This window comes from Oratosquilla oratoria, chromosome 1, assembly GCF_046742065.1.
Source record: "Oratosquilla oratoria isolate Oo_2021 chromosome 1, ASM4674206v1, whole genome shotgun sequence".
NCBI lineage: Eukaryota > Metazoa > Arthropoda > Malacostraca > Stomatopoda > Squillidae > Oratosquilla > Oratosquilla oratoria.
Genome location: NC_134777.1, coordinates 107,127,026 through 107,151,509, shown reverse-complemented (window position 1 = coordinate 107,151,509; position 24,484 = coordinate 107,127,026). Strand labels below are relative to the sequence as shown.

The window sequence follows — 24,484 nt, the reverse complement described above, 5'->3', positions numbered from 1 at the left end:
TCCTAACCTAACATTTTATGAATATTTATAATGTGTGCATGCCTAATGGCTACGTTGTATGTGCGCCCAATTATCAACTCATTATTGGTGCTGCACATTTTATGAATATTCATAATCTATGCAGATTAACAAAATGTGCGAGACATTTACCCATTGCTGTTGTTATTATTAATTTCTGAGGTGTCTTTTACATCACCTGGAGGCATACCAATCAATCTTGGAGCATAGTTTCCACACATTCTACATTTTATTGTACTGGACCATGGGCATCTAATGTTTACCTGACACGTTTTTGGAACACGGGTTCGCGTCGTACGAAGTACAATTGAAAGATTAAAACCGTTTCTCTCCATGGAATGTACTTTGCTTTGATTATAATGATAGAATAATTTTGATAAATTTATAGTTAAAACAAATATAATCTTGTCAATCTTCAATATAAAGGAAATCTTTTAATATACAATTGCTGCATTTGTTTACTAGTTGGTTACTGAAAAATAGTACTATACTCTAGATTTATTATAAATACATCTTCACTTAAGTCAGTGACAGCTGATCAATGTCAACAAAAACCTGAGAGTTGGATCAAAGACTGGGTGCATTTCAGTTGACCACTACTTCAAGAACGAAAGTAGACAGAAGTAACTATTTCACTCAAGTGACATTGAAAGTAATTTTAAGGAGATACTGAATTAGACGGCTGTAATGATGGATGATGCCCCTGTAATATATGGTTTAGAGGATTTCCAGGTAAACATTATCATGAATATTTCAATATACTCGGCTAAATTGTGATTGTAAACTATGTTTTTATTTGTTTAATGAAGTAAATATTCTTCAATTAGATTTATAATTTATTTAAAGGAAATTATCACAAATATGAGGATGAACAGTACAAGTTATTATTCTTATTTGTCTTTTAATAATGAAATTTATTTTTTCTAAGATTAATTTCAATACTAAAGTCTAATGGAACAAGAATTATAGCAGTGTTTTTTAGTCTTCAAGCTAATGAAATTTGTAAAATTCCAGAATCACGCAAACATGAAACTTATGTTGTCCAGTAGCTCCTGACCTAACCTAACATATCCATCCATTTTATAGAAAAAATAGATCTTTAAAAAAAAAAAAAAAAGATTTTGTGATACTGGAATAGAAACATGAAATTTGTCATTCACCATTTATTTCTATAAAGCAACAGCAATCTTGTCTCCTTGCCACCTAGTTTCTGGTGAGATATTTCTTTTGATGCCATGTTATTTAATATAATGGTCATTGGTGCACTATATTAGGTTACTCACAGACTCACAGACAGATCACTGGAAGAAGCCAAAGGGATGCTGTGGGGCTCCAGGTATGGCAGCCTGAGCTGTCATTATGATGATACCACATATATCTATGAGGAATTCCCTGTTCCCAACCAAAGATGTGTTAGCAATGGGTCCTGCAATTGTATGTGCAAGCTTATCATGGTCTTATCTTCAGGCATGTGAAATTTCCTCATTTCCATGAAATTCCGTAAGAACATTTTCTTGTGGTTTGGCATTGTTTCTGTCTTTTGTTGTTGTTGTTTTTTTAAGCTGAAAAAAAATAACAAAATTACATATATAGGTTCGTAACTGTTACTCATAATAATTTTATACCTTTCTGGATTGATATTCAAAGCAGTACACACCAGATTACATTATATGAAGCTAAAAAATGCAAAAGTTTCTTACCATGGGAAGGGGTACACCCCACTCCCACCCTGGCCCCACTCAGGGTTGCTTCATTCCCTTGCAATATCCCTCGCGCACACACTTTTTTTTTTTTTTTTTTTTTTTTACATCACTCACATGCCTGTATATTTCACACAAGACCTTTTTTTAATATAGGTAACCCTGAAGAGATTTTCATCTTTAGCAACATAGCTCTTTTAATCAGTTATTAATATACTTGGTTCTATCCACCATGTCACGGTGTCAGCTCTCATATATGTATATATATATATATATATATATATATATATATATACAGTATATACATGTGTATATGATCATACAGTATAGTACAGTATAGCATATAGTTATTTCATCTTGTGGATCCTTTTTTATTTTTGACCACAGTAATAAATATATTTATATCTGCATTTACACTGAAGTTACAATTTGATAGACAGTATACTTTCTTTCAGGCAAGAGCACTATGTGCTATGACTGCAGAGACAGAAAAAATCAACTTCTTAGTTGGTACACAATCTCTTCGCATAACAAACCAAGTTCAGCTTATCGAGTTTGATGATGACACATGTTTAGTTTCCAAGCAAGCATTTCTTCATCCTGTTGGGGAAGTTTGGAAGATAGCAGCAGCTCCACAGTCCCCTCACCTCATTGCTACTGTATATAATGACAGTAAGATTCAGACCAGTTTCATGTTAAGATTAATTCTTTAGGTACAATATGGTATGGCTTTCTTTTCCATGTTCCCTCTTATATAATTGTTCTTAGTTGAATTTCATCAGAACTTCAGAACTTTAAACTGTTGTCATCTCACAGCACAGGACCCATTTAACTCCTTCTCTATAATTTTGCCTTTCATAGATTTGATTTGGCTCAAGGATGACTCATCTAAGTTAGATCATATATTGTAGTGAGTGTTTTCCAAAGTTTCTTTGTTGCTTATTAGATTCTGCTATCAGGTGAATTTCAAGGTAGCTTCTGCTCCTTTTATGAGCAACCTGCCAAGAGCCCATTTTTGGGGGCACATAAGTCACCACAAACTTTCTACTTTTTATGTCTCTGTCTTCAACTTTTATCATGATCATTTCTGCATTTTCTTACCCTCAGTAACCTTTGTCACATTCAAGTTTTTCTTGGCCAAGAACATGATTCCTCCTCCCTGTTTCTCGTTTCTCTTTTTAATCCAGTAATTGTATAACCCATGTCCAACACTATTAGGTAGTATTGAACCTCTTAATTTCGTCTCCACAATTTCCATTATGTCTGGTTTTTCGTCTGACAGATAATCATTTAGTTCATTCAATCCTGAGATTAATCCGTCAGTGTTAGTATTGGCCACTTTTAATTTTTTTCTTTCTCTATCCTGTTTTCTGGTTTTGTTTTGCCCACTCTGATGTACCATTTTCTCAGCCTCATGTCTATGACCCTCCAATAGAACACCTTGCTTTCAGTCTCTGTTCTCTTCACATTTTTTTCCTTAGGTTCACCTTTTAGTATTTCCTCTTTTTCTATTTCCACAACACTCATCTCTTTTTATCCACATCTTGTTGTCACTCCTTGCTACCTTACTTGCTTTTTCTAATATGTCTTTTACGACCATTTGCGATCTTAGTTTTATTTTTTGTGGTCGATTTCTTTCCTTAGAATGTTGTCCCATTCTACACGCTTCTTCTAAATGTTTCTCTACTTCCAGGTCACCATCTTGTATTTCTTTTAGAATTGATATTGCTGTTTCTTTTTCTGCTTTTTCTCTCATGTACCTCACCAGACCATGTTTTTCCCTTAGTCCATATACCACTATACATTTTTTTCTATCCACTGTATCTCTAACCCAATTTGCCTTTTCTTTAATTACTTGAATGATTGTATCTTTTGCATTTTCCTGCATCTGTTGTACTATTTCTTTAAAGGCAATTTCTTCATTTTCTCTGTTTTCACTCCATTTCTTAATCTTTTGCATACTTTCCTCACCTAAGTTTTCTTAATATTTTTCAGTCATTTCTTGTATTTTGTTATTTACCTCTTTTTTTAGTTTCTCACTATTGGTAGTATCATTAATCTTCATTTTTTCATTTTCACATTTAACTTCTATTATATAATTTTTCATTATCTTGAGTTCGTTCCTAAGTTCAGAGTTTGATTTCTTCAGATCGGATATTTCGTTGTTAGCTTGGGCTAAACATTCCATTAATTCTACAATCTCCTTCCTTAATTCAGTGAATTCATTCTCCCACCATTTTCTATTGTTACTCATTTCCCTTTCCATGTCTATGATTTGACTCAAATTTCTTTTTTCGTACTTACCAAAACTGGAAAAGGAGTCTTCATTATACAATTTAAATCTTGCTGGAGTTTCCATTAGTCTGTTTACAATGTACTTTGGCATAGCACCCCTAGATGGCTCTGTTTTTGAGTCAACATTCATCTCGAAATCATCATTTTTATTTTCTTACTTTTTCTCTTGTTAAATCACTATTTCTCTTGTTAAATCACAAACACTGCAGAGAAATCATTTTGGGTAACCATGACTGCTCCCCCTCCCATTCAATACAAACCAGACCTCCTGTTTTCCTCGCACTATTAAGAATTTTCATCTTCGACAGTCTATGGAGCTCAAGTGAGGAGATGTTGACAGTTCGGAAGCTCGTATGTGTGTGTGTGTGTGTTTACCTACCTAGTTGTATTATACAGGAAGGGGAGCTATGCTTGCAGTGACCCATCTTTGTATCTCGCAAAATCTAGTTTATTTGTAAATTCTTGTATGATGTTTGTACACACTATTGTTTAATTTAATTTGGGTTGGTTGATTGATTGAAAAGTTGAAAAATGGACAGACATTCACATTTATCTATATATATATATATATATATATATATATATATATATATATATATATATATATATATATATATAAAACAATATTTCAGTATTGACATATTGCATTTTTCCTTTGGGTGAGGAGCACAAATAAGGAACTGACCTATATTGAGGAGAGTCTCGTCTTAGAATGGCTACCTCCTCCTCGACTAGCCCAAGCCTGGTCAGACCGCTATCTCATTACTCCCCCTGACTACGACTTTGCCCATCCAATCCCTAATATATCTTCAGCCATTCCAATCAAGTTACTCACATTGGGCACTCCCAACCTTCCACATTCCCTAGATTACAGGTCCACCCCATTTCTCCCAGTTAATCACTAAAACATGCAAAATTTATGTCAATAAACAACCTCTAGTTCCATCATCATGGACCTGGACTATCTACACTCTGGCTTGGGCACAAACCACCACTACCTCCTCCTCCTCCTTCTTCTTCTTCTTCTTCTTCTTCTTCTTCTACTCCTCCTCCTTCCTCTCCTCCTCCTCCTCCTCCATGAGGAGGCCCCAAAAGGGTGGTATGTCTTATGTCTAATTAGATTCATTATGTGCTTCTAAACCCTATAAATATACATATACAATTAATAGAATCCAGAATCCTGGCATTACAGCTGCTGTGCTATGGGATCTCCCAAATGACTGTGAACTTCATTTTTCTGTTGCTTGATTAACCTCTGGCTTCACCCCACATGTGATCATTGCTGAAATAAACTCCAAACTTTTTTTTTTCCAACCACTTTAGACAATCCAGTTTATCAGTATGAGAGATCCACAAACTTTCAAATATAGGAATGACTGAATAATTCCATTTGAACATTAGAATATTTTTATGACCATATATTACATGTTTTTTACCCCTTTGTATGAAGTGTGGCTATAGTTGAAATCTAAATAAAACATATTTGTTATACCAACAGCTCAAGATTATCGCAGTGATTATGGAGCAGCAATATGGAAACTTCCCATTGACCATAACTTGAGTACAATCATTGATGACCCAAGGTAATCCAGGATATTTTTTACTTCGTATTTGTATGAGAATTTGTGGATCCCCATGTTAATCTGTATTGTGGTGAAGATGTTGATAGGTTTTGAAAATGGATGAGGGGGAGATGGTTCTCCCTGATGTCCACATTGGTGGACCACCACTAGCAAGTTAATCAATCATTGCCTCGAGTTTCACAAAGTGGAAAACCCAAAGCCCCACAGTGGCTGCCAACAGTCCTCAGAACCTCCCACAGATCTCTCCAGGAAGAAACTTTGAATTGTTGTCCATGTTGTATCAATGTGGGACTGTTTCTGTGTCACTGACTCAGAATGGTAGAGAGAGGAGAGCAGTTGCTGGTTGTCAGCTCCCCATGTGTGGAAAAGTGAAAGAAATACAGTAAATTGATAGAGAGAGATCTTGAGCCCAGTCCAGAGACCAATTGCCAGCCCCTTAGGGCTGCAGCTCCTGATGGAGATGAGGGGGTTGACAGGTTTTGAAAATAGGCACCTTTGCTGCAGGACCACCACATGTAGAGATACCTGTCATTGATCCCTTAGCAAGCACCTACAAAGGAGGAGCATGCCAACAGGAGACCTTTTGGTCCATAACTAGGTCAGATGCAAAAAAAAAAAGCATAATAATGACAAGTAAATAAATAAATAAAAATTATGATATAAATAAAAATAAATAGAATAGATAAATAAATGCATAGGTATAGTTAAATAATAAACAAACAGGTAAATAGTAAATAATAATAAATTGACAGATAAATAATAATAAATGAAAATCAAGCATACATACATACATACATATACCAAGGCTCCTTCCCCCTTACAAGGGAGGTAGCCAAAAAGGGAAAGGCATAAAATCATTTCCACCCATTCCATCCCTGAATACACTCCACACCCCTCCACCCTCCCTCTTATCTGAGCAAATGATAATAAACAAACAGGCAAATAATAACAAACAAATCCAGTACCTGGATTTGATGTAAGTAGTAAAGTATTGTTAGGTTAATGTTTGACTTTTTTAGATTCAAGTAAAAAGGTAAACAAGTAGAGGAGCACGACAGACATAAAAGTAACATAAAACTTCCTGAACTAAATGCAGTAATTTTAACCCTACAACTCAGGGCTAAGTCAGTTAAGAATGAAATAGTTATTTCTTTACCCCCGTCTTCTCCATTTCTGCATGAGGGGACGGAGAGGGGGGGGGGTCGCCAAATTTATGAAGCGGCCTTGCTGTGGATGTGCTGTGTCTTGCAACACTGCTTTGGACCCAGGGCAGTGGACAGGATGCAGGGATGACCCGTCATCCAGGAGGTGCCAAGATAAGAGGGAGGGAGGAGGGTGGAGGGGAGTGGAATATATAGGAAATGGAATGGGTGGGAGTAGTTTCTATGCCTTTTTCTTTTTGGCTACCCCCCATGTAGGGGGAAAAAGCCTTTGGTATATGTATGTATATATGTTATTTTTCTCCTAGTATAGGTACACCAAGCACTTAGATAACTAGATGTTGTGATGATTGAGGATCATCCCTTCTTCCTATATTCATAATAACATACCTATCTATATACCAAAGGCTTCTTCACCCTTGTAAGGGAGGTAGCCAGCCAGGGCATACACACACTCCCCTCCCACTGTCGCCCATTTGTTTCCCTTTCGTCTTTGCTCCTTATGGATGAAGTGTCATCCCAGTCTCCTGCACACTGCCCAGATCATAAGCAATGCAGCAAGACACCGCACATCTCCAGTAGGGCCAGCTGCCTAATTTACATGGTGACCATCCCTCCTTATCCCCTTGTGCAAAAATAGAGATAATAAGAAATCCTTTTGACTTGCATCAATTTATTGTCCATTCACAGTCATATTCCATTCACACTTATCCCCTGCCTTCTCTCCTTCCTGCTCAACAGACATTCCCCTTTTGTTCAAAGCTCCCTTCACCTCATCCATCCATCTCACCATCTCATTTTTGGTCTTCCCCTAATTTTTCTCCATCCATCTCTGACTTCCACACTCTTTGCCAGTCTTTCTTCTTTCATTCTTTTCATGTGCCCAAACCATTCCAATATTCTTTCATGAGCTCTATCTGCCAGCTCCCTCCCCATCCTCACTCTCCTTCTCTTTTCTCACTTTATCCATCCTCATAACCCCCACCATACTTCTCAAACACATTAAAATTTCTCCTTCCTACCTCCTTTAAATCCCAAGTCTCCACCCCATACATTGTTGTAGGTACAATCACCCCTTTGTATAATATTCTCTTTGCATCCGTCCCCAGATACCTATTTCTCATGACACTTTTCATTCCTCTAAGATACCTAGCTGCATCCCTCAGTCCACATTTTACATTCAACCCCACTCTTCCATTCTGTAACACGTGACCCTAAATACATAAAACAGTCCACTTCCTCTAACCTCTCTCTTCTGAGATTTATCTCCAACTTATTGCCACCCTCTCCCTTGCACACCTCATAACTTTGCTTTTACACACATTTATTTCCAACTTCCTCTGATCATATACCTTCCCAAACTCGGTTCATTCATAATAATACTTTTATAATAAACCCATGTCTCCCAAGTCTTCAAAGGGTGAGAATGGTAATTTTATTTTATAAATCTTAGCTGTCACAAGATCCATGAGTTGATAAATATTTCATATGTTATGCAGTGTCATATCTCTTGCACATCAACAGATCAGTAATCCATCTTTTTTAAACTTACCAAGGAATGGTCCCTGTGTAGAGCTCCAGTGTCACCTACATGGGGAAAGGCAAGGGTCTGAAGTTGGTTCACAAGTATGGTCAGTAGTATGGGCACCTGAAGAAGATCAACACCTCATCACATTAGTAGACAACCATGTTCTCTACTGGGATATTGAGGCAGGAGGGTCATGTGCAAAGGTATACATTTCAGTTGTACTGTTATTAAACAATATGTATACATGCATACATATATGTCCACATGTGTTTTCTTAATGTGTTGGTGGGAATGTGCTTCCTTTAGAATTAGAGTCAAATAATAGTAAAAAAAAAATTGCCCCAAGTTACACTAAGTGAAAATCCACAGCATCTTGCAATGGTTCTTGGACCCTCCCATACATCTTTCAGTGAAGGAATTTTGGACTGTTGTCTGTGCTGTGGGTGAAAATAGTAGGAGAATGGGAGTAGTCACCAGTTATTAGCTCTCCATGTTTGAAAAGGCATAAAACATATAGTTGAAGTTAATAGAGAGACCTCTTGGGCCCAGCCCTGAAAGTGTGTGTCAACCCTTCAGTCCTGCACCTCCTTTTGGAAGTCAAGGGGTTGATGGGTTTTGAAAATGGGCTTTTCTTATATCCCATCATGCTGGAACCACCACAAGCAGACAGCTGTCACTGGTCCCTTCTGTTAAAGTGAACCCCAAAACAAGATAGATAGAGAAAGAGGACTTCAGATAGCTGACATGATCAGTACTGAGGTTTGTCTCAATCCTTTAGAATCACTAATAGGTACCAGAAATGACCAAGGCAAAATTGGTCTGGTTCCAGATGGTCTCATGAAATGAAAAACACAACATAGTATCTTCCACTTACACAGTACAGATGACAATGTAACATGTAACACATTTCCTGTGAGATCTAATGGAAACTTAGGGATCATTGCCAGTTTCCTTAAGGCTTTGGATTGCTGGTGAGAGAACTCCAAAGTAATAGATAAAGTATAGTTTGTTCAGAGCAGAATGCCAATTTTTTACATTAATTTCTCTCCAGCTATAGTATTTCGTTCTATTTATTATTTTTCAGCTTAGAGTAACTTGTTTATTAAGTATCATTATGTAATTTACAGGTAATAAGTCAAATGAGCGTGGAGGGCAAAGGCAGTGTCAGTGTTGGTTCTGGTCGCTGGTATCCACACCAGCATTGCTCACAAGTTGCAGCCACATCAGGACAGAATGTCAAAGCTTGGGATCTTCGTACATCCAAGCCTTCATGGAGTATTGAAGGAGCACATTCACAACATGTTAGGTTGGTTGTATTACTAATACATCTCCATAGTCACCTTACTATAGTTTATAGAATTTGTGAGTGCTACACTGTTTTTAAGTCATCCATAGATAAAAGGGGTCAAGCAGTCTAAAATTTGTAGCCTTGCTATCCCACTTATAGGAATCTTGTAGTATCTAGAAAACTGTTTTGCTGGACTTATAGCATAGATCTCATAACCAAAAGCTTGGACCTGGTCCAGCCATGTATGGGGTATTGAGTGCATAAGATTTATGCAGTCATTATTTTCAAGAATCCCTATGGGTCAGTCACTTGACATTCTTTTATGTCTGGAGACTAAAATTTACTCAGAAAAGAATGATGACCCTTAACTTCTACCGTCACTTCTTTCTACTGCTCTACATAAATCTCTCCTTTACCACCTTTGCAAATCTACTTCTTCAGCAGAGTATTGTCCCCATGGATAGAAGTGCTGATAAAAGCCAACAAAATACTAATACTGATCTTGTAAAGGGATGGAACCCATCTAGCTAAGCCCATCATTGAGGAAAAGGTGAGGAGAAGAGCTTACACCAGAGGGTTCATTGTTGCAACTGAAATCATCACCTTTGCTCTATACATTAAGACTGTCAGGGCAGGTAATAGTCTTTACTGGGAATTAAAGGGAAGTGCAGGAGTCAAACTCTCAACTAGAAGACTGCAAGACATTCATGCTTCTAATTACAGCACCAGCACACTGTTAAGGAAAAGTGGAAGCCCACTATATTTTAAAAATATTCATACATATACCAAAGGCTTTTCTCCCCCTTATACGGGAGGTAGCCAAAAGACAAAGGCATAGAAACCACTCCCACCCACATCATCCCCTACATACTCCACTCCCTTCTACCTTCTTCCCTTCCTCTTATCTTGGCACCTCCTAGATGACGGTAAAGTAACAAATGTTATGTTGTTGCAGAGACATTGACTTCAATCCAAACATGCAGTACTACCTAGCCACCTGTGGGGACGATTGTCACACCAAATTCTGGGATATTCGCAATACAGAAAAACCTCTTATGGACTTGAGTGATCATTCTCATTGGTGAGTTTTTCAGGGTATCTGTAGTCTACATGCAAATTCATATTTCTATTAGATATGGTTTTTATATGGTTGAAGAAGAAAGCTTTCTTTCCTTCCAAATAGAATGAGAATAATATTACACTAAAAAATTTCTTTTTGTATATTTTTGATGGAATATGTTGTAGATGTATGGGATAGGGGAAGTCTATTTAGGACAGTAAAAAGCTATTACACAAGTAGTTGAGTTTGTATGAGGGTCATGGATGGAGAGTGAATGGTTTGAGGTGAAGGTGGGACTGCACCAGAGTTGTGTAATGTTATCACAGTTCTTCGACATGTATATGAATAAGGTGGTGAAAGAGGTAAGTGTGAGGGTGCTAGGATGGGTGTTCTGCCATGTAGTGTAGCATGTGGACTGTGTTTCTGGAGGCTGCAGCAAGTGTTTATCTCTTATGTCAAGGTGACCCTTGACTTCGAGGACTTTCATTTCATGGTGTAGATGGTCTATAGGTGATGCATTTGTGCAGCCAGTAATTGTCTAGGGCTTTGTTATGTATAGTCTGTAGGGTGTTGTGGTGTGTATTAGTGAGATTAGGGGCCCATGTATAGGGAGTGATGGAGGTTGGAGGTGAGTTTAAGGGGTGATAGGCTGGAGGAAGCAGAGAACTATAAGTACTTGAAATTGCAATCAATCATTTGTTGCTTATGTTTCATCAAGTGGAAAACTCACAGTCCCACATTGGCTGGCACTAGTCCTTGGGACCTCCTACTGGTTTCTCTGGGAAAAAACTATAATTATTTTCCTGCAGAGATACTTGCTGACCAAGTAGGTTAGAGCATCATCAGTTGTGGCAGAGGTCAGGAGTAGACATTTGAGTCTTGCCTGACAGCTATCTATTTTGTAGTAAGGGCATACTACATTCAGTTCCCTGCTTCAAAAAGTCCTTCATAAGGATGTACAGTGAACCCCCGCTTATCCATGACTTTTTCCATCGAACCTAACTAATGCATACTTGCAATTCTCCTACTTGTCAACAATGCCTACACACTTTGGCATTAATTCTTAAGACTTTTTTTTTGTAATTCAAACCTTAGAAATTTTTATTATTTAATTCATAGATATAATTATTAATAAAAATGAGCAAAATAGTAATATACAGTATATGAATCAATATTAAATTTGTATAAACAATTAGAATGTGGCATGGGATGCTAGCACCTCCAGCATCATTGTTTCAGGCCATGCTATTGGCTGGCGAGTTGAGAGTAGACAATCAAGGGATAGATTTATTTAATGTTTGTGCTGATTAGCTACTGTACTGTCCTCAAATTCCCGCCACTTAGCCGTGTGTCTCTGCCATGAATATTTACTTTGTATACACGAGTGAAGTTTGTGATTTGTTCCGAAGAATACAAACTCTTCGGTACTCCTTACACTAGGATACTCTCGCGTAGCGCGAATATTTCTACTGCGAAATTAAAATCCTCACTCTGTGGGTCTGGGCAACGCTTATCCTCAGTAAGGGGCCCCATTGGGGCAAGGGGGGGGGGGCCCTTGCCCTCCACCACAAGTCTCGCACACTATAACCATTCTCTTCGCAGTAGTGACCGCGTTAACATCTCTCTATGTTTACGTCGGTGCCGAAAATCAAGCAATCCGCTTCGATTGTCGCCAGCTCACTCTAAGGACGCTAAGGAGTTCGTCGTCCTTCAATTTCATCGGGGTTTTCCCTACGCCATCCTGTGTCCTGGAATTTTTAAGTGCTTCTCCATTCCCTGTATTATTCCCTTAACCGCCACCGGGTATCCTACCCTTCACTGTAAGTATGGAATCTGGTTCCAGTATTGTTGTGGTTTCGCCGAAGGGGGATAAGGGGAAAGGTGCGCAAGCATAGAAAATGGCTTCCCTCTTCACCCCCCCAAAAACTGGGGAAGGCGGCCTACGGCTTCGGAGGAGACGAGCAATTCTCTCCCTCCTCCACGGCGTAGTAGACAGGAAGCCAAGTTGTCCTTTATTCCTTTAAACCTGGACGGTTAGCGTAGATGGACATGCGCCTCAGGCCACCTCTAGCTACCGTTCCTGTACGAGCTTTTCCCGGATGAGGTCGCTTGCGGCTTGCCCTCGCCCATCCCAGAAACTCAACAGTCGCCAGGAAGGTGGTTCAACGCCACTTCGAGTCATTCTCAGGCCAAGTTGTCCTCTTCCTTCAACAAAGGACGGTTAGCGTAGTCGGACATGCGCGTCAAGCCACCGCTAGCTACCGTTCCTGTACGAGCTTTTCCCGGATGAGGTCGCTTGCGGCTTGCCCTCGCCCATCCCGGAAACTCAACAGTCGCCAGGAAGGTGGTACAACGCCACTTCGAGTCATTCTCAGGCCAAGTTGTCCTCTTCCTTCAACAAAGGACGGTTAGCGTAGTCGGACATGCGCGTCAAGCCACCGCTAGCTACCGTTCCTGTATGACATTTTTCCCGGATGTGGTCGCTTGCGGCTGCCCCCGAAACTCGACGCCGGCACGGACAAAGGGGGGGGGGGGGGGCAAAGAGCCCCTTAGTCTCTTCTACTCAGGAATCCCGCTGTACGCACAACACCCACCGTAGGAAGAGCTGGGTGATCAACGGTGCCCTTTCCATGCCCTTTGCTCACAGGGACAGAGATCAGGGACGAGGTTGCAGACGCGGTGTTTCTAGATGGCTTCCCCCCTCACCCGACACAAGGAGAAGGCATGCTACGTCGGCGGAGGACGCGGGCAGTTGCCTCCCCCCTCCTAAGCGTAGTAAACGGAAAGGTTGTACAATAGCCGCCCCGAGTCAGTCTCAGGCCACTTGTCTCCTGTTCCTGCCCACAGGGTGGTTAGCTACGACGGGCACGCGCTGGCCCCCGCGAACCCCCCCGGGTACGAGATTTTTCCCGGATGCGTCCGCCGGCCCCGCGACGCTGCCGGCGGCTCCGCCCCCCCACGGACAAAGGAGCCGAGTTCGGAGATTCGGAGCGCGTCGGCCTCTTCTCCTCCTCGGGTGGCCCCCACGTTCACCTTCCACCCGTCGTCAGACGAGCCGGGTCATCGCCGGAACCCTTTCTATGCCCGGTGGGCAGGAAGCCCGAGATGTGCCCACGCGCGCGTTCGTCGTGGGTGACTCGGCTTCGTCCAGAGGAGGCAGTCTCCCCTTGGCGTCTCCCGGACCATCCGCACCCAGGCGGGACTCAAGCGGACATTCCCCGGACCTCCTCCCCACTCTGTTCACTCGTCACTACGTTGAAGGAACAGATGGAGGCCCAACGGGAATTTTTCCGCGCTTCTCAAGCGCGGTTCGTGCACCGCACGGAAGCTCGTGAGGAGTCACCGCCCCCAAGGGCCCCCCTCGACCATCTTCCACTTGCTCGGCCCCCCTCTGTACCCATCAGTGACCGGGATGGTAGCGTGAGGTTCCTCTCTGCCCGTCCCGACCCCTCCTACGCCGACGACGATGTCCACAGCTCCGTAGGGGGGGGGGGGCACGCTCCCTTTCCCCTCCCGTTTCCCAGTCGGAATCCTCGATGGTGGTCCCACCTTCCTTCTCGGACGTCCTCGCGAGGGTTCGGAGGGCGAATCGACTGGGCCACCCGAAAGAAGAGGAAGCCACATTCGAGTCTGACATCTTCATGACGGCCAACTCTCAGAAAGCCCAGCCTCCTCCCCTCCACCTTCCATGGAGTACGCAGACGGCGAGAGCCATGGCCCAGGCCTCCGACGCTCTCGCAACAAGGACGACCGAGAAGACGCGTTGGCTTCCGGTCCCATTGGAACACCAGAAGCGCTTCTACACCCCATCGGGGTCAACCCTCGGAGCAGCCTCGATCCCGGCGAGGTTACCAGAGCTGGTTAGGCGGACGCCGAGTCGCTGCGCAGACGAAACGTCCTCCTCTCTGGCAGGGAAGTCAGCAACCACCTTCAATCACTGGCTCTGTCCCTGGCGGTGAACTCCTGGCTAGAACGCCTCCTTGCCTCGGCGTGGGGGTTCTTACCCGCACTACAACCCCAGGAAGAATGCGACCTCCAGGCTTTTTGGCAAGCGCGAGCAGAGCCCTGAAGCATCAGGTTTCCTGTCTCTCAACGTCCTGGGCCAACTTCGAGTCCCGCAGGAGAGACACCATCCTCGGGGACCCCAGTGACCCCCTCCTCAGGGAGATTTATGCTCACCCACACGCTGATTCCCCCGGATATGGTGGACTCCGAGATCCTAGACGCAAACATTATAGAGGCTCCGGACTCCCCCACAGGACTCCTAGGAATTCGCCAGCCCCTCTGCACAAGATAGGGGGTTGCCTCTCCCTCTACTGGAGAGCATGGGAAGAGGCCGGGGCGGAAGACTGGACCTACTGAGTCATTAAGACGGGCTATTGTCTTCCCTTTTCCACTGTCCCAAACCTCTCCCTCTATCCCATCCAAGTCAGCAGCTTCCACCCGGACTCGGCTCGCGGGCGGGCCCTAGCGGAGGAATCCTCCGTTCTGCTCCAGACAGGAACTTTAGTGGAAGTCTCGACTCCGGACCCAGGGTTCTTCTCACGGCTATTCCTAGTAGAAAAGACAACAGGGGTGTGGAGACCAGTCATCTATTTGTCTCCACTCAACAAGTTCCTTTTCCCTGACAAAGTTCCGAATGGCCACCCCAGAGTCCGTAAGGGCGTCTATCAGGGAAGGGAACTTCATGGTGTCGCTGGACCTCCAAGATGCATTCCGCCCAGCTATGCCAGAACACCTGAGAATGGTCCTAACCTTTGTCCTGAAATTGGGCACAGTAGTCAACCCGGAAAAGTCAGATTTCTTACCAGAACAGAGAGTCACGTACCTGGGTATGGTCCTGGACTCCTCCCTAATGGAATCCTTCCTAGTAGGAAAGGGGATCCCGAATCTCGCTTCTCTAGTTGCACAGGCACTATCGACCAGGTTCCTGACGGCTACACAATGCCAAATCCTCCTGGGCCATATGGCCTCCATATAGAAATTAATCCCCTGGAGTAGACAAAGAATGCGACCGCTACAGTGGCTCCTCAAGTCTCAGTGGGCCCCGCAAGAGGGAGAACCCCTACAACACATCTCCCTCACCGAAGAAGTCAAGGATTCTCTTCTCTGGTGGAAGGCCCATGCAACCTTCTCATGGGGATGCCCCTCGGCCCATCTCCCCCCGAAGTCCTCCTGTTCTCCGATGCCTCCAAGGAGGGCTGGGGAGCCCACCTCAACGACGATCACATCAGCGGTTCCTGGTCCACAGTCGAGCGGACAGCCCATATCAATTGGCTTGAGTTGAAAGCAGTACTCCTGGCTCTCCGTCACTTCAAGGATCAAGTCTCAGGAAAAGTAGTGGGCATAATGTCGGACAACTCCTCGGTAGTACCCTACCTGAACGAGCAAGGGGGGCACAGTCTCCCAGGAACTATGCCTTCTGATGATGGACATCCTCAACCTAGCCAAGAATCTCCAGGTGTCACTCAAAGCCCGTTACATCCTGGGGAAGAGGAATGTCTGGTGCGGACCACCTCGGCAGGAAGAATCAGATAATCAACACAGAATGGTCCCTCTATCGAGAAGTAGCGAACTTCATCCTCAGCAAATGGGGCTCCCCTCTAGTGGACCTTTTTGCAATGAGATGGAATCACCAACTCCCAATATTTCAGCCCTTTCCTGGATCCTCTGACAGCAGGAGAAGACGCTCTTCTGCACAGTTGGGACAACCTGGACTCCTACGCTTTCCCACCATTTCCCTTGCTCCAGAAGGTACCTCAGAGCAAGACACGCATCCTACCTTCGGATGACTTTGATCGCTCCTTGGTGGCCCGAAGCCCCATGGTTTCCGGACGCCCTCGAGCTAGCAGTAGAAGAGCCTCTGGCCCTTCAGGGAAGACCAGATCTTCTGTATCCACCCATCAACGGGCCTTGGCACAAGAACCCTTCAGCACTCAATCTTCACGCGTTCAGACTATGGTCCAGATCCTCCTAAAGAAGGGTTTTCCCAGAGAAGTGGTTGAGGACATGTCCGCTCCTATTTGCTCATCCTCAGCTAACCTTTATCAAGGGAAATGCGCCTTTGCAAATGGTGCCACTCCAGGAAGTTAGTCCCAGTTCGAGCCACCATTCCTGAGATCGCCTCCTTCCACGTCCTCAGGAAGTCCAGGAAGATCTCCCTCTCGGCAGTACAGAGCTATAGGGCAGCTCTAAATCAGGTGTTTTCTCTGAAGGGCATGGTCCTAGCCCTTTCACAGGAAATTTCCATGCTCTTCAGGCACTTCAAAGATCATGCCCCCCCCAGGGAAATCAGTTCTCCTCCGCGGGATGTGGCATTAGTCCTGAACTCTCTGAGGGGTCCCCCTTACGAACCTCTCCGAGAGGCACATCTGAAGGACCTCTCCTAGAGGACAGTTTTTTCTGCTAGCCCTGGCATCTTCCAAGAGAGTAGGGGAGTTACATGCCATCTCTTATAGAGTCGCCCATTCCAAAGGATGGAAAGAGGTCTCCTTCACTTTCATGCCTCAATTCATTGCCAAAACAAAGATCCTGCCAAATCCGACCCTAGATTCTGGTCCTTTAGTGTTCCATCCTTAGACGAATTTGCAGGGGGAGAATAGACTGAAACAGTTCTATGCCCGGTACAAGCCATCCGGACCTACCTCAAGAGAACCGAACATCTTCGACCAGAATTAAAGTGGTTGTTCATCTCTACTAAAGGTAGCCCATCACTAAGAATTCCTTTTCTTACTGGACAATGGAAGTCATCCGCAGAGCCTGCGACATGGACCACACAGATTGCCCATGACCTGAGGGCAGTAGGGACCTCCCTAGTCATCAGAAAGAATCGGTCAGTCAACCAGGTTCTTCAAGCAGGTATATGGAAAAGCCAGAATACGTTCACTTCCTTTTACCTCAAAGAAGTTATGCGGGAATCTTTAGGGAACTTATCTTTGGGCCCCATAGTGGCCGCCCAAGAAGTCCTGAAAATGATATACCCCTCCTCAAGAGCACACAGCCGACCCTGACAACTCATCCAGGTTCTGGCTCGGCAACTGCAGGGATAACTTTCTAAAGTCCTTCTCATACTCTTACATTCCCTTACCTCACCCGCGGGCTCTCTAGCATTCCAAGGGAATCAATTCAAGCCCTTCAGTGGTACAAAAGTGATTATAACCTTTCTGTCTCCACTCCAGGGAACAGAAAGGGGTGCACTTCAAAGTGAGGGGAATGTATAGGGGTCTGGTCAACATAGTCTTAGCACACTAGATTTTCCTTACAGCGGTTTCCCAGGCTAGATAACAACTTCCTTCCCTTCTAAGTCCAAGTTTCCTAGTGTAAGGAGTACCGAAGAGTTTGTATTCTTCGGAACAAATGTAATTTTCGCAGGAAAATTAATTTTTCCCTGATACAAACCTGAGGTACTCCTTACCTTTAATGGCCCTCCTCAACCACCCCTCTAAACAGTTCCTTCTCCTTGCCTGACAACCTTGTGCTTAAATCATACCTGGCTCAGAGAATGGTTATAGTGTGCGAGACTTGTGGTGGAGGGCAAGGGCCCCCCCCCTTGCCCCAATGGGGCCCCTTACTGAGGATAAGCGTTGCCCAGACCCACAGAGTGAGGATTTTAATTTCGCAGTAGAAATATTCGCGCTACGCGAGAGTATCCTAGTGTAAGGAGTACCTCAGGTTTGTATCAGGGAAAAATTAATTTTCCTGCGAAAATTACATTTTTTATGAATGTCCTGCAATGCTGCCCAAATGGCATGCATCTTTTTGTGCTTCTGCAAGCACACCTAAACAAGCAGAGAAGGTGATGACACAATAGGAGGAAGTCAAGGTCCTGGACAAGATAAAGGAAGGATGAAGAAATGTTATCTGCCGCCATTTCAGGGGATCACTGTAGAGGTCAACTTTGCTATAATTTTATCAAAATCTATTATCATATTTATAAAATAACTGTCAGATGGAGTACTAACATTTATTAACATCATAAAACAATATAAAATCTTTAAAACAAGGTTTGTTCCAATAAAAGGGGGTATTCTAAGTCATTTTTATGGGGCATGTCCACGATCCCCAATTTTTCACTACTCAAGAGGTCTTGGAACTTAACCCTCACAAATACCAGGGAATCACTGCACCATTGTTGCTCTCTCCGAGTGGGAGAATTAGTAACATTGAGCTGAATAATTTTCCTACAGGGTTTGGAGTGTTCGATACAATGCATCTTATGATCAGCTGGTTCTGACATGCTCAAGTGATCAGAGGGTGATTTTGTCCAACCTACCATCCATAGCCTCTCAGCCTTTTGGAACGTTAGCTGACCAAGAAGAAACAAGTTCAGAGAAAGAAAAAGAAAGGTAAGAACTGAACCATTTACTTTTTCACTTGGAGATTTCATATTGAAAGAGAACATTTTTCATACATACACATATACCAAAGGCTTTTTCCCTTTACACGGGGGGTACCCAAAAAGAAAAAGGCATAGAAACCACTCCCACCCATTCCATTTCCTATGTATTCCACTCCCCTCCCTCCCTCCTATCTTGGCACCTCCTGGATGATGGGTCATCCCTGCATCCTGTCCACTGCCCTGGGTCAGAAGCAGTGTTGCAAGACACAGCACATTCACAGCAAGGCCGCTTCATAAATTCGGCGACCCCCCCTCTCCATCCCCTCGTGTAGGAAAGGAGAAGACGGGGAGAAATCCCTTCGAGCTGCTTCAAATTTTTTTCTCATACATACTTCCTCACCCCCCATCCCCCACCCACTCCCCCTCATGCATCACAGCATCATCTATACACAACCCCTCTCCATTCACCCCTATCTTCTGTCCTTCCTCCACAGACATTCCTCTCTTTTGTATAGGAGGTAAAAAGGAGAGCAGAAAATTTTACATACATACATATACCAAGGCTTTTTCCCCCTTACAAGGGAGGTAGCCAAAAAGAAAAAGGCATAAAATCATTTCCACCCATTCTATCCCTAAATACACTCCACTCCCCTCCACCCTCCCTCCCATCTTAGCACCTCCTGGATGACGGGTCATCCCTGCACCTTGTCCACTGCCCTGGCTCAGAGGCAGTGTCACAAAGCACAGCACATCCACAGCAAGGCCTCTTCATTAAATCGGCGACCCCCCCTCTCCGTCCCCCCATGCATAAAATGAGAAGACAGGGAGAAATCCCTTTGGGCTGTGTCAAATTTTGCTCACACATACTACCTCACCCTCCATCCCCCCACCCATTCCACCTCATGCATCACATCATCATCCATATACAACCATTCTCCATTCACCCCTGTCTTCTGTCCTCTCCCGTCCTTCCTCAACAGACATTCCCCTCTTCCCCAAAGCCCCCTTCACACCAATAAAAACATGTTTTGGAAGGAAATCAAAAGAGGAAAGGGAGGTGAGTCAAGTAAAGAATTAAAGTTAAAAGGTGCAGAGGGACAGATGTTAATGGAAGAGGACACAGTAAGGGGAAGGTAGGAGGAGTATTTTAGAGAGCTGTTAATTATGGAGGAGGATAGGGAGGGATTGGTGGTAGCAGTGGGAGGCACTAAGAAAATGACAGTGATGAGAGAGGAAAAAGGAGGTGAAATAAGAAAAGATGAGGTGAAAGTATCTGAAAATTATGAGAACAGGTAAGGCACCTGGGATAGATGGGTGTCATGTAGTGTCTGAAGAAGGGAGGTACAGTAATAGTGGACTGGCTAGTGAGATTGTTCAATGTGTGTTTAAGGGAGGGTAGAGTGCCTAAGGACTGGAGGAGTGCCTGTATAGTCCCACTTTAGAAAGGAAAAGGGGACAATTGTGAGTAGTAGTTTCAGAGAGAGTTTGAGTATAGATGGGAAGGCTTATGGGAGGGTTTTAATTAAGAGGATTAGGAGGTGCAGAGGGAGTAATTGGTGAAGAACTGTGTGGGTTTAGGAAAGGTAGGAGTTGCATGGATCAGATTTTTGTAGTAAGGCAGAATGTGAGAAAGCTTTAGGATAAGGTAAGGATATTTTATGGGCCTTTATACATACATACATACATATACCAAGGCTTTTTCCCCCTTCCAAGGGAGGTAGCCAAAAAGGGAAAGGCATAAAAACACTCCCACCCATTTCATCCCTAAATACACTCCACACCCCTCCCACCCTCCCTCTCATCTGAGCACCTCCTGGATGACGGGTCATCCCTGCACCCTGCCCACCGCCCTGGGTCAGAAGCAGTGTCGCAAGACACAGCACATCCACAGCAAGGCCGCTTCATTTAATCGGCGACCCCCCCTCTCCGTCCCCCCTTGCATATAAGGAGAGAGGACGGGGAGAAATCCCTTTGGGCTGCGTCAAAATTTACTCACACATACTACCCCACCCCCCCCGCCCATTCCTCCTCATGCAATCACAACATCATCCATATACAACCATTCTCCACTCACCTCTGTCTTCCGTCCTCTCTCCCTTCCTTCCTCAACAGACATTCCCCTCTTCCCCAAAGCCCCCTTCACCCCATCCATCCACCTCATCCTAGGACGTCCCCTCATGTTCACTCCCTCCACATCTGCCTTCCATACCTCTTTTACTAGTCTTTCTTCACTCATTCTTTCCATGTGTCCAAACCATCCTAATATTCTTTCATCAACCCTATCTCCCAAATCCTTTTTCACCCCTGTTCTCCTCCTCACCTCCTCATTTCTCACTCTATCCAGCTTAGTAACCCCCACCATACTTCTCAGACACCTCATCTCAAACACATTCAAACTCCTTCTCTCTTCTTCTCTTATGTTCCACGTTTCTGCCCCATACAGTGCTGTTGGCACAATCACTCCTTCATACAGTCTCCTCTTCGCATCCATTCCCAAATGTCTATTCCTCATTACACTCTTTAATCCACCAAGGCATTTACTCGCTTCTCTCAATCTACATTCTACCTCCACCTTCACTCCACCTTTTCCTGCTACACTTGCACCCAAGTATCTAAAACTATCCACTTCCTCCAGTCGCTCTCCCTTAATGTTCACTTCCAGTCTACTGCCACTTTCACCCCTTGACATTTATCTTTAGCTTTCTTCTATCACATACTCTCCCAAACTCTGCCACCAGCTTCCTCAATCCCTCCTCTGACCCTGCCACAAGCGCAGTGTCGTCCGCAAACAACAGCTGGCTCACCTCCCACTTTTCTCCATTTTCTTTAACCATCTCCAATCCCTGACCCATTACCCTAGCATTCACCTCTCGCACCACCCCATCCATGTATAAGCCTTTATGGATTTGGAAAAGGCTAATGGCAGGGTAAATAGGAAGGCATTGTGGGAGGTTTTGCAGATATATGGGATTGGAGGAAAGCTGTTAAGGGCAGTCACGAGTTTTTATGAGATTAGTAGAGCCTGTGTTAGAATGGGAAAAGGAGAGAGTGAGTGGTCTGAGGTAAAGGTGGGATGTGAGCCAGTCATTGTTTGTTGATGACATTGTAGGATCAGAATGGGGATTATGGTAGTCAGTGACAGAGTTTGGGAAGGTATGCAATAGGAGAAAGTTGAAAGTAAATGCGAGTTAAAGTAAGGTAATGAGATGTACAAGGGTAGAGGGTGGCAGTGAGTTGGAAGTCCAACAGGAGAGAGGTTGGAGGAAGTGGATAGCTTTAGGTATTTGGGGTCATGTGGTAGGAAAGGGAGTAGAGGTGGAGGTAAATTGTAGATTGAGAAAAGCAAATATATGCCTTGGGGGATTAAAAAGTGTAATGAGAAATAGACAACTGGGAATAGATGCAAAAAGGAGATTTATGGAAGGGTGATTGTGCTGATGGTATTGTATAGAGCAGAGACTTGGAATTTAAGAAAGGCTGAGAGGAAATTTTTTAATGTGTTTGAGAAGTATGGTAGGGGTTGCTACATTGGATAGTGAGAAATGAGGTGAGGAGAGTGGAAGTGGAAAAGGAGATAGCATATAGAACTGATGAAAGGTTGTTGGGATGATTTAGACACATGGAAAGAATGAGTGATGAAAGATTAGTAAAAGAAGTGTTGAAGGTAGAGGTGGAGGGAGTAAACTTGAGAGGACAACTGAGGATGAGACTTCTTGTAGGAGGTTCTGGGCACTCATGTCTTTCGCAAGGAAGGGAGAAGGCAGGAGATAGGGATGAATGGAGAAGACTCTCCTCCTCACCTCCTTGTTTTTCACTCTATTCAGCCTTGTAACTCCTACCATACTTCTCAGACATTTCATGTCAAACACATTTAAACTCTTCCTCTCTTATGTTCCATGTTTCTGCCCCATACAGTGTTGTTTACACAATCGCCCCTTCATACAATCTCCTCTTAGCATCCATTCCCAAATATTTATTTCTCATTACACTTTTTAATCTCCTAAGGCTTTTACTTTCTTCTCTCAATCTACCTCCAACACCACTCCTCCCTTTCCCTCCACATATGACCCCAAGTATCTAAAGCTAACTTCCCTCTGCCTCTCTCCTTTATTAGTCACTTCCAAATTGCTGCCATTCTATCCCCTTGCACATCTCATCATCTTACTTTTATCCACATTTACCTTCAAGTTTCTCCTTTCGAACACCTTCCCAAACTCTGTCATTAACTTCTTAATCCCTCCTCTGATCCTGCTACAAGTGCAGTGTTGTCAGCAAACCACAACTGGCTTTTTTTTTTCCTTTTTTTTAACTATCTCTAATCCCCTTCCCATTACTCCTGCATTTACCTCCCACCAGTATATAGTTTTCTCCTTCATGATATATAATTTTAAGATATTTCTCCTGAAATGTCACATTACACACGTAAAATTTAGTAGATATAATTCAATGTTCTGAAAGGTGCTTCCTTTGGTATCTTTGACTTCTTTTTATTTAAGCTCAGGGCAGTGGACAGGGTGCAGGGATGACCCGTCATCTAGGAGGTGCTAAGATGGGAGGGAGGGTGGAGGGGTGTGGAGTGTTTTCGGGGATGAAATGGGTGGGAATGTTTTTGTGCCTTGTCCTTTTTGGCTACCCCCCTGGTAAGGGGGAAAAAAGCCTTGGTATATGTATGTATGTATGTATTATTAGTGTGAGAAGAATTAATGTTTTAGGTGATTGTTTATATTTGTAGCACTGTTGTTGATTTTCTTCAGCACTGAGAAGAGCGAGGATGGTGTAATTCAAACGTATGAGGACCACGAGGATTCTGTTTATGCCATAGAGTGGTCTGCAGCAGACTTCTGGACCTTTGCCTCCCTAAGTTATGATGGAAGACTCGTCATTAATAAAGTGCCTAGAAGTATTAAGTATAAACAATTTATGTAGTTTATCTTTAATGTACATGGGCATGCACAGCAAAAAGGGGCATTGAAGTTTACTTTGTGTTGTACATTGTTTTTTTACCAAGAAAAATATATCTAGATATTTATAGTGCATTTTAACAGTATTTTTGTCAGTTCTGACAAATTATTTTAAATTCATATTACCTCTTTTCATGATGTCACTTTTTCTAGCTTTATTGTATCATCATTTTGTGTAGCTGAAGATTTTGTGGAGTCACCGTATGTATGTGACATGACAGACGAGTGTATATAGGTCAAACCATATTTTATCATTCATCATTCTAGTTTTAATTCTTCTTCATTTACCAGGAAATTTATGATAGAAAAATATATTTGCTTAACTTATTCAATACTTTAGTACACTGTATACATTTTTTTTTAAAGTTAATACCAAATAGTTTTATTAAGCAATGTGGAAACTGGTGGGAACTAAGTCTTGATTTAAGGCCTTGCCAATGTCCCTTGTAAGAAATCTGTATATTGTGCCATGGTATTAAAAGAGTAGTGCCTTCACTTTGTTTTGATGTGAAACTCTGTGTAAACACCCCAATCATTATGTTCAAGAGTGAAA

At 43.2% G+C, this 24,484-nt stretch overlaps 1 protein-coding gene across 1 annotated transcript; it reads left to right on the top strand.

Annotated features, from left to right (window-relative positions):
• Positions 1-529: 529 nt before the first annotated feature.
• LOC143024723 (EARP-interacting protein homolog) lies at positions 530-24,221 on the top strand. The gene is made up of 8 exons (XM_076183802.1): positions 530-750; positions 2,174-2,390; positions 5,512-5,596; positions 8,313-8,487; positions 9,412-9,590; positions 10,528-10,653; positions 18,819-18,977; positions 23,725-24,221. The coding sequence occupies exons 1-8, from the start codon at positions 706-708 to the stop codon at positions 23,894-23,896; spliced, it is 1,158 nt and encodes a 385-aa protein (XP_076039917.1). The 5' UTR covers positions 530-705; the 3' UTR covers positions 23,897-24,221.
• The last annotated feature ends 263 nt before the right edge of the window (positions 24,222-24,484 follow it).

What these genes read in the sequence shown, in the direction of transcription:
- LOC143024723 (XM_076183802.1), top strand. Translation starts at nt 706, where the DNA reads ATGATGGATGATGCCCCTGTAATATATGGTTTAGAGGATTTCCAG. An exon ending in CAGGAGGGTCATGTGCAAAG is followed by an intron (nt 8,488 to 9,411) that starts GTATACATTTCA and finishes TGTAATTTACAG; the next exon opens with GTAATAAGTCAAATGAGCGT. An exon ending in TCAGAGAAAGAAAAAGAAAG is followed by an intron (nt 18,978 to 23,724) that starts GTAAGAACTGAA and finishes GATTTTCTTCAG; the next exon opens with CACTGAGAAGAGCGAGGATG.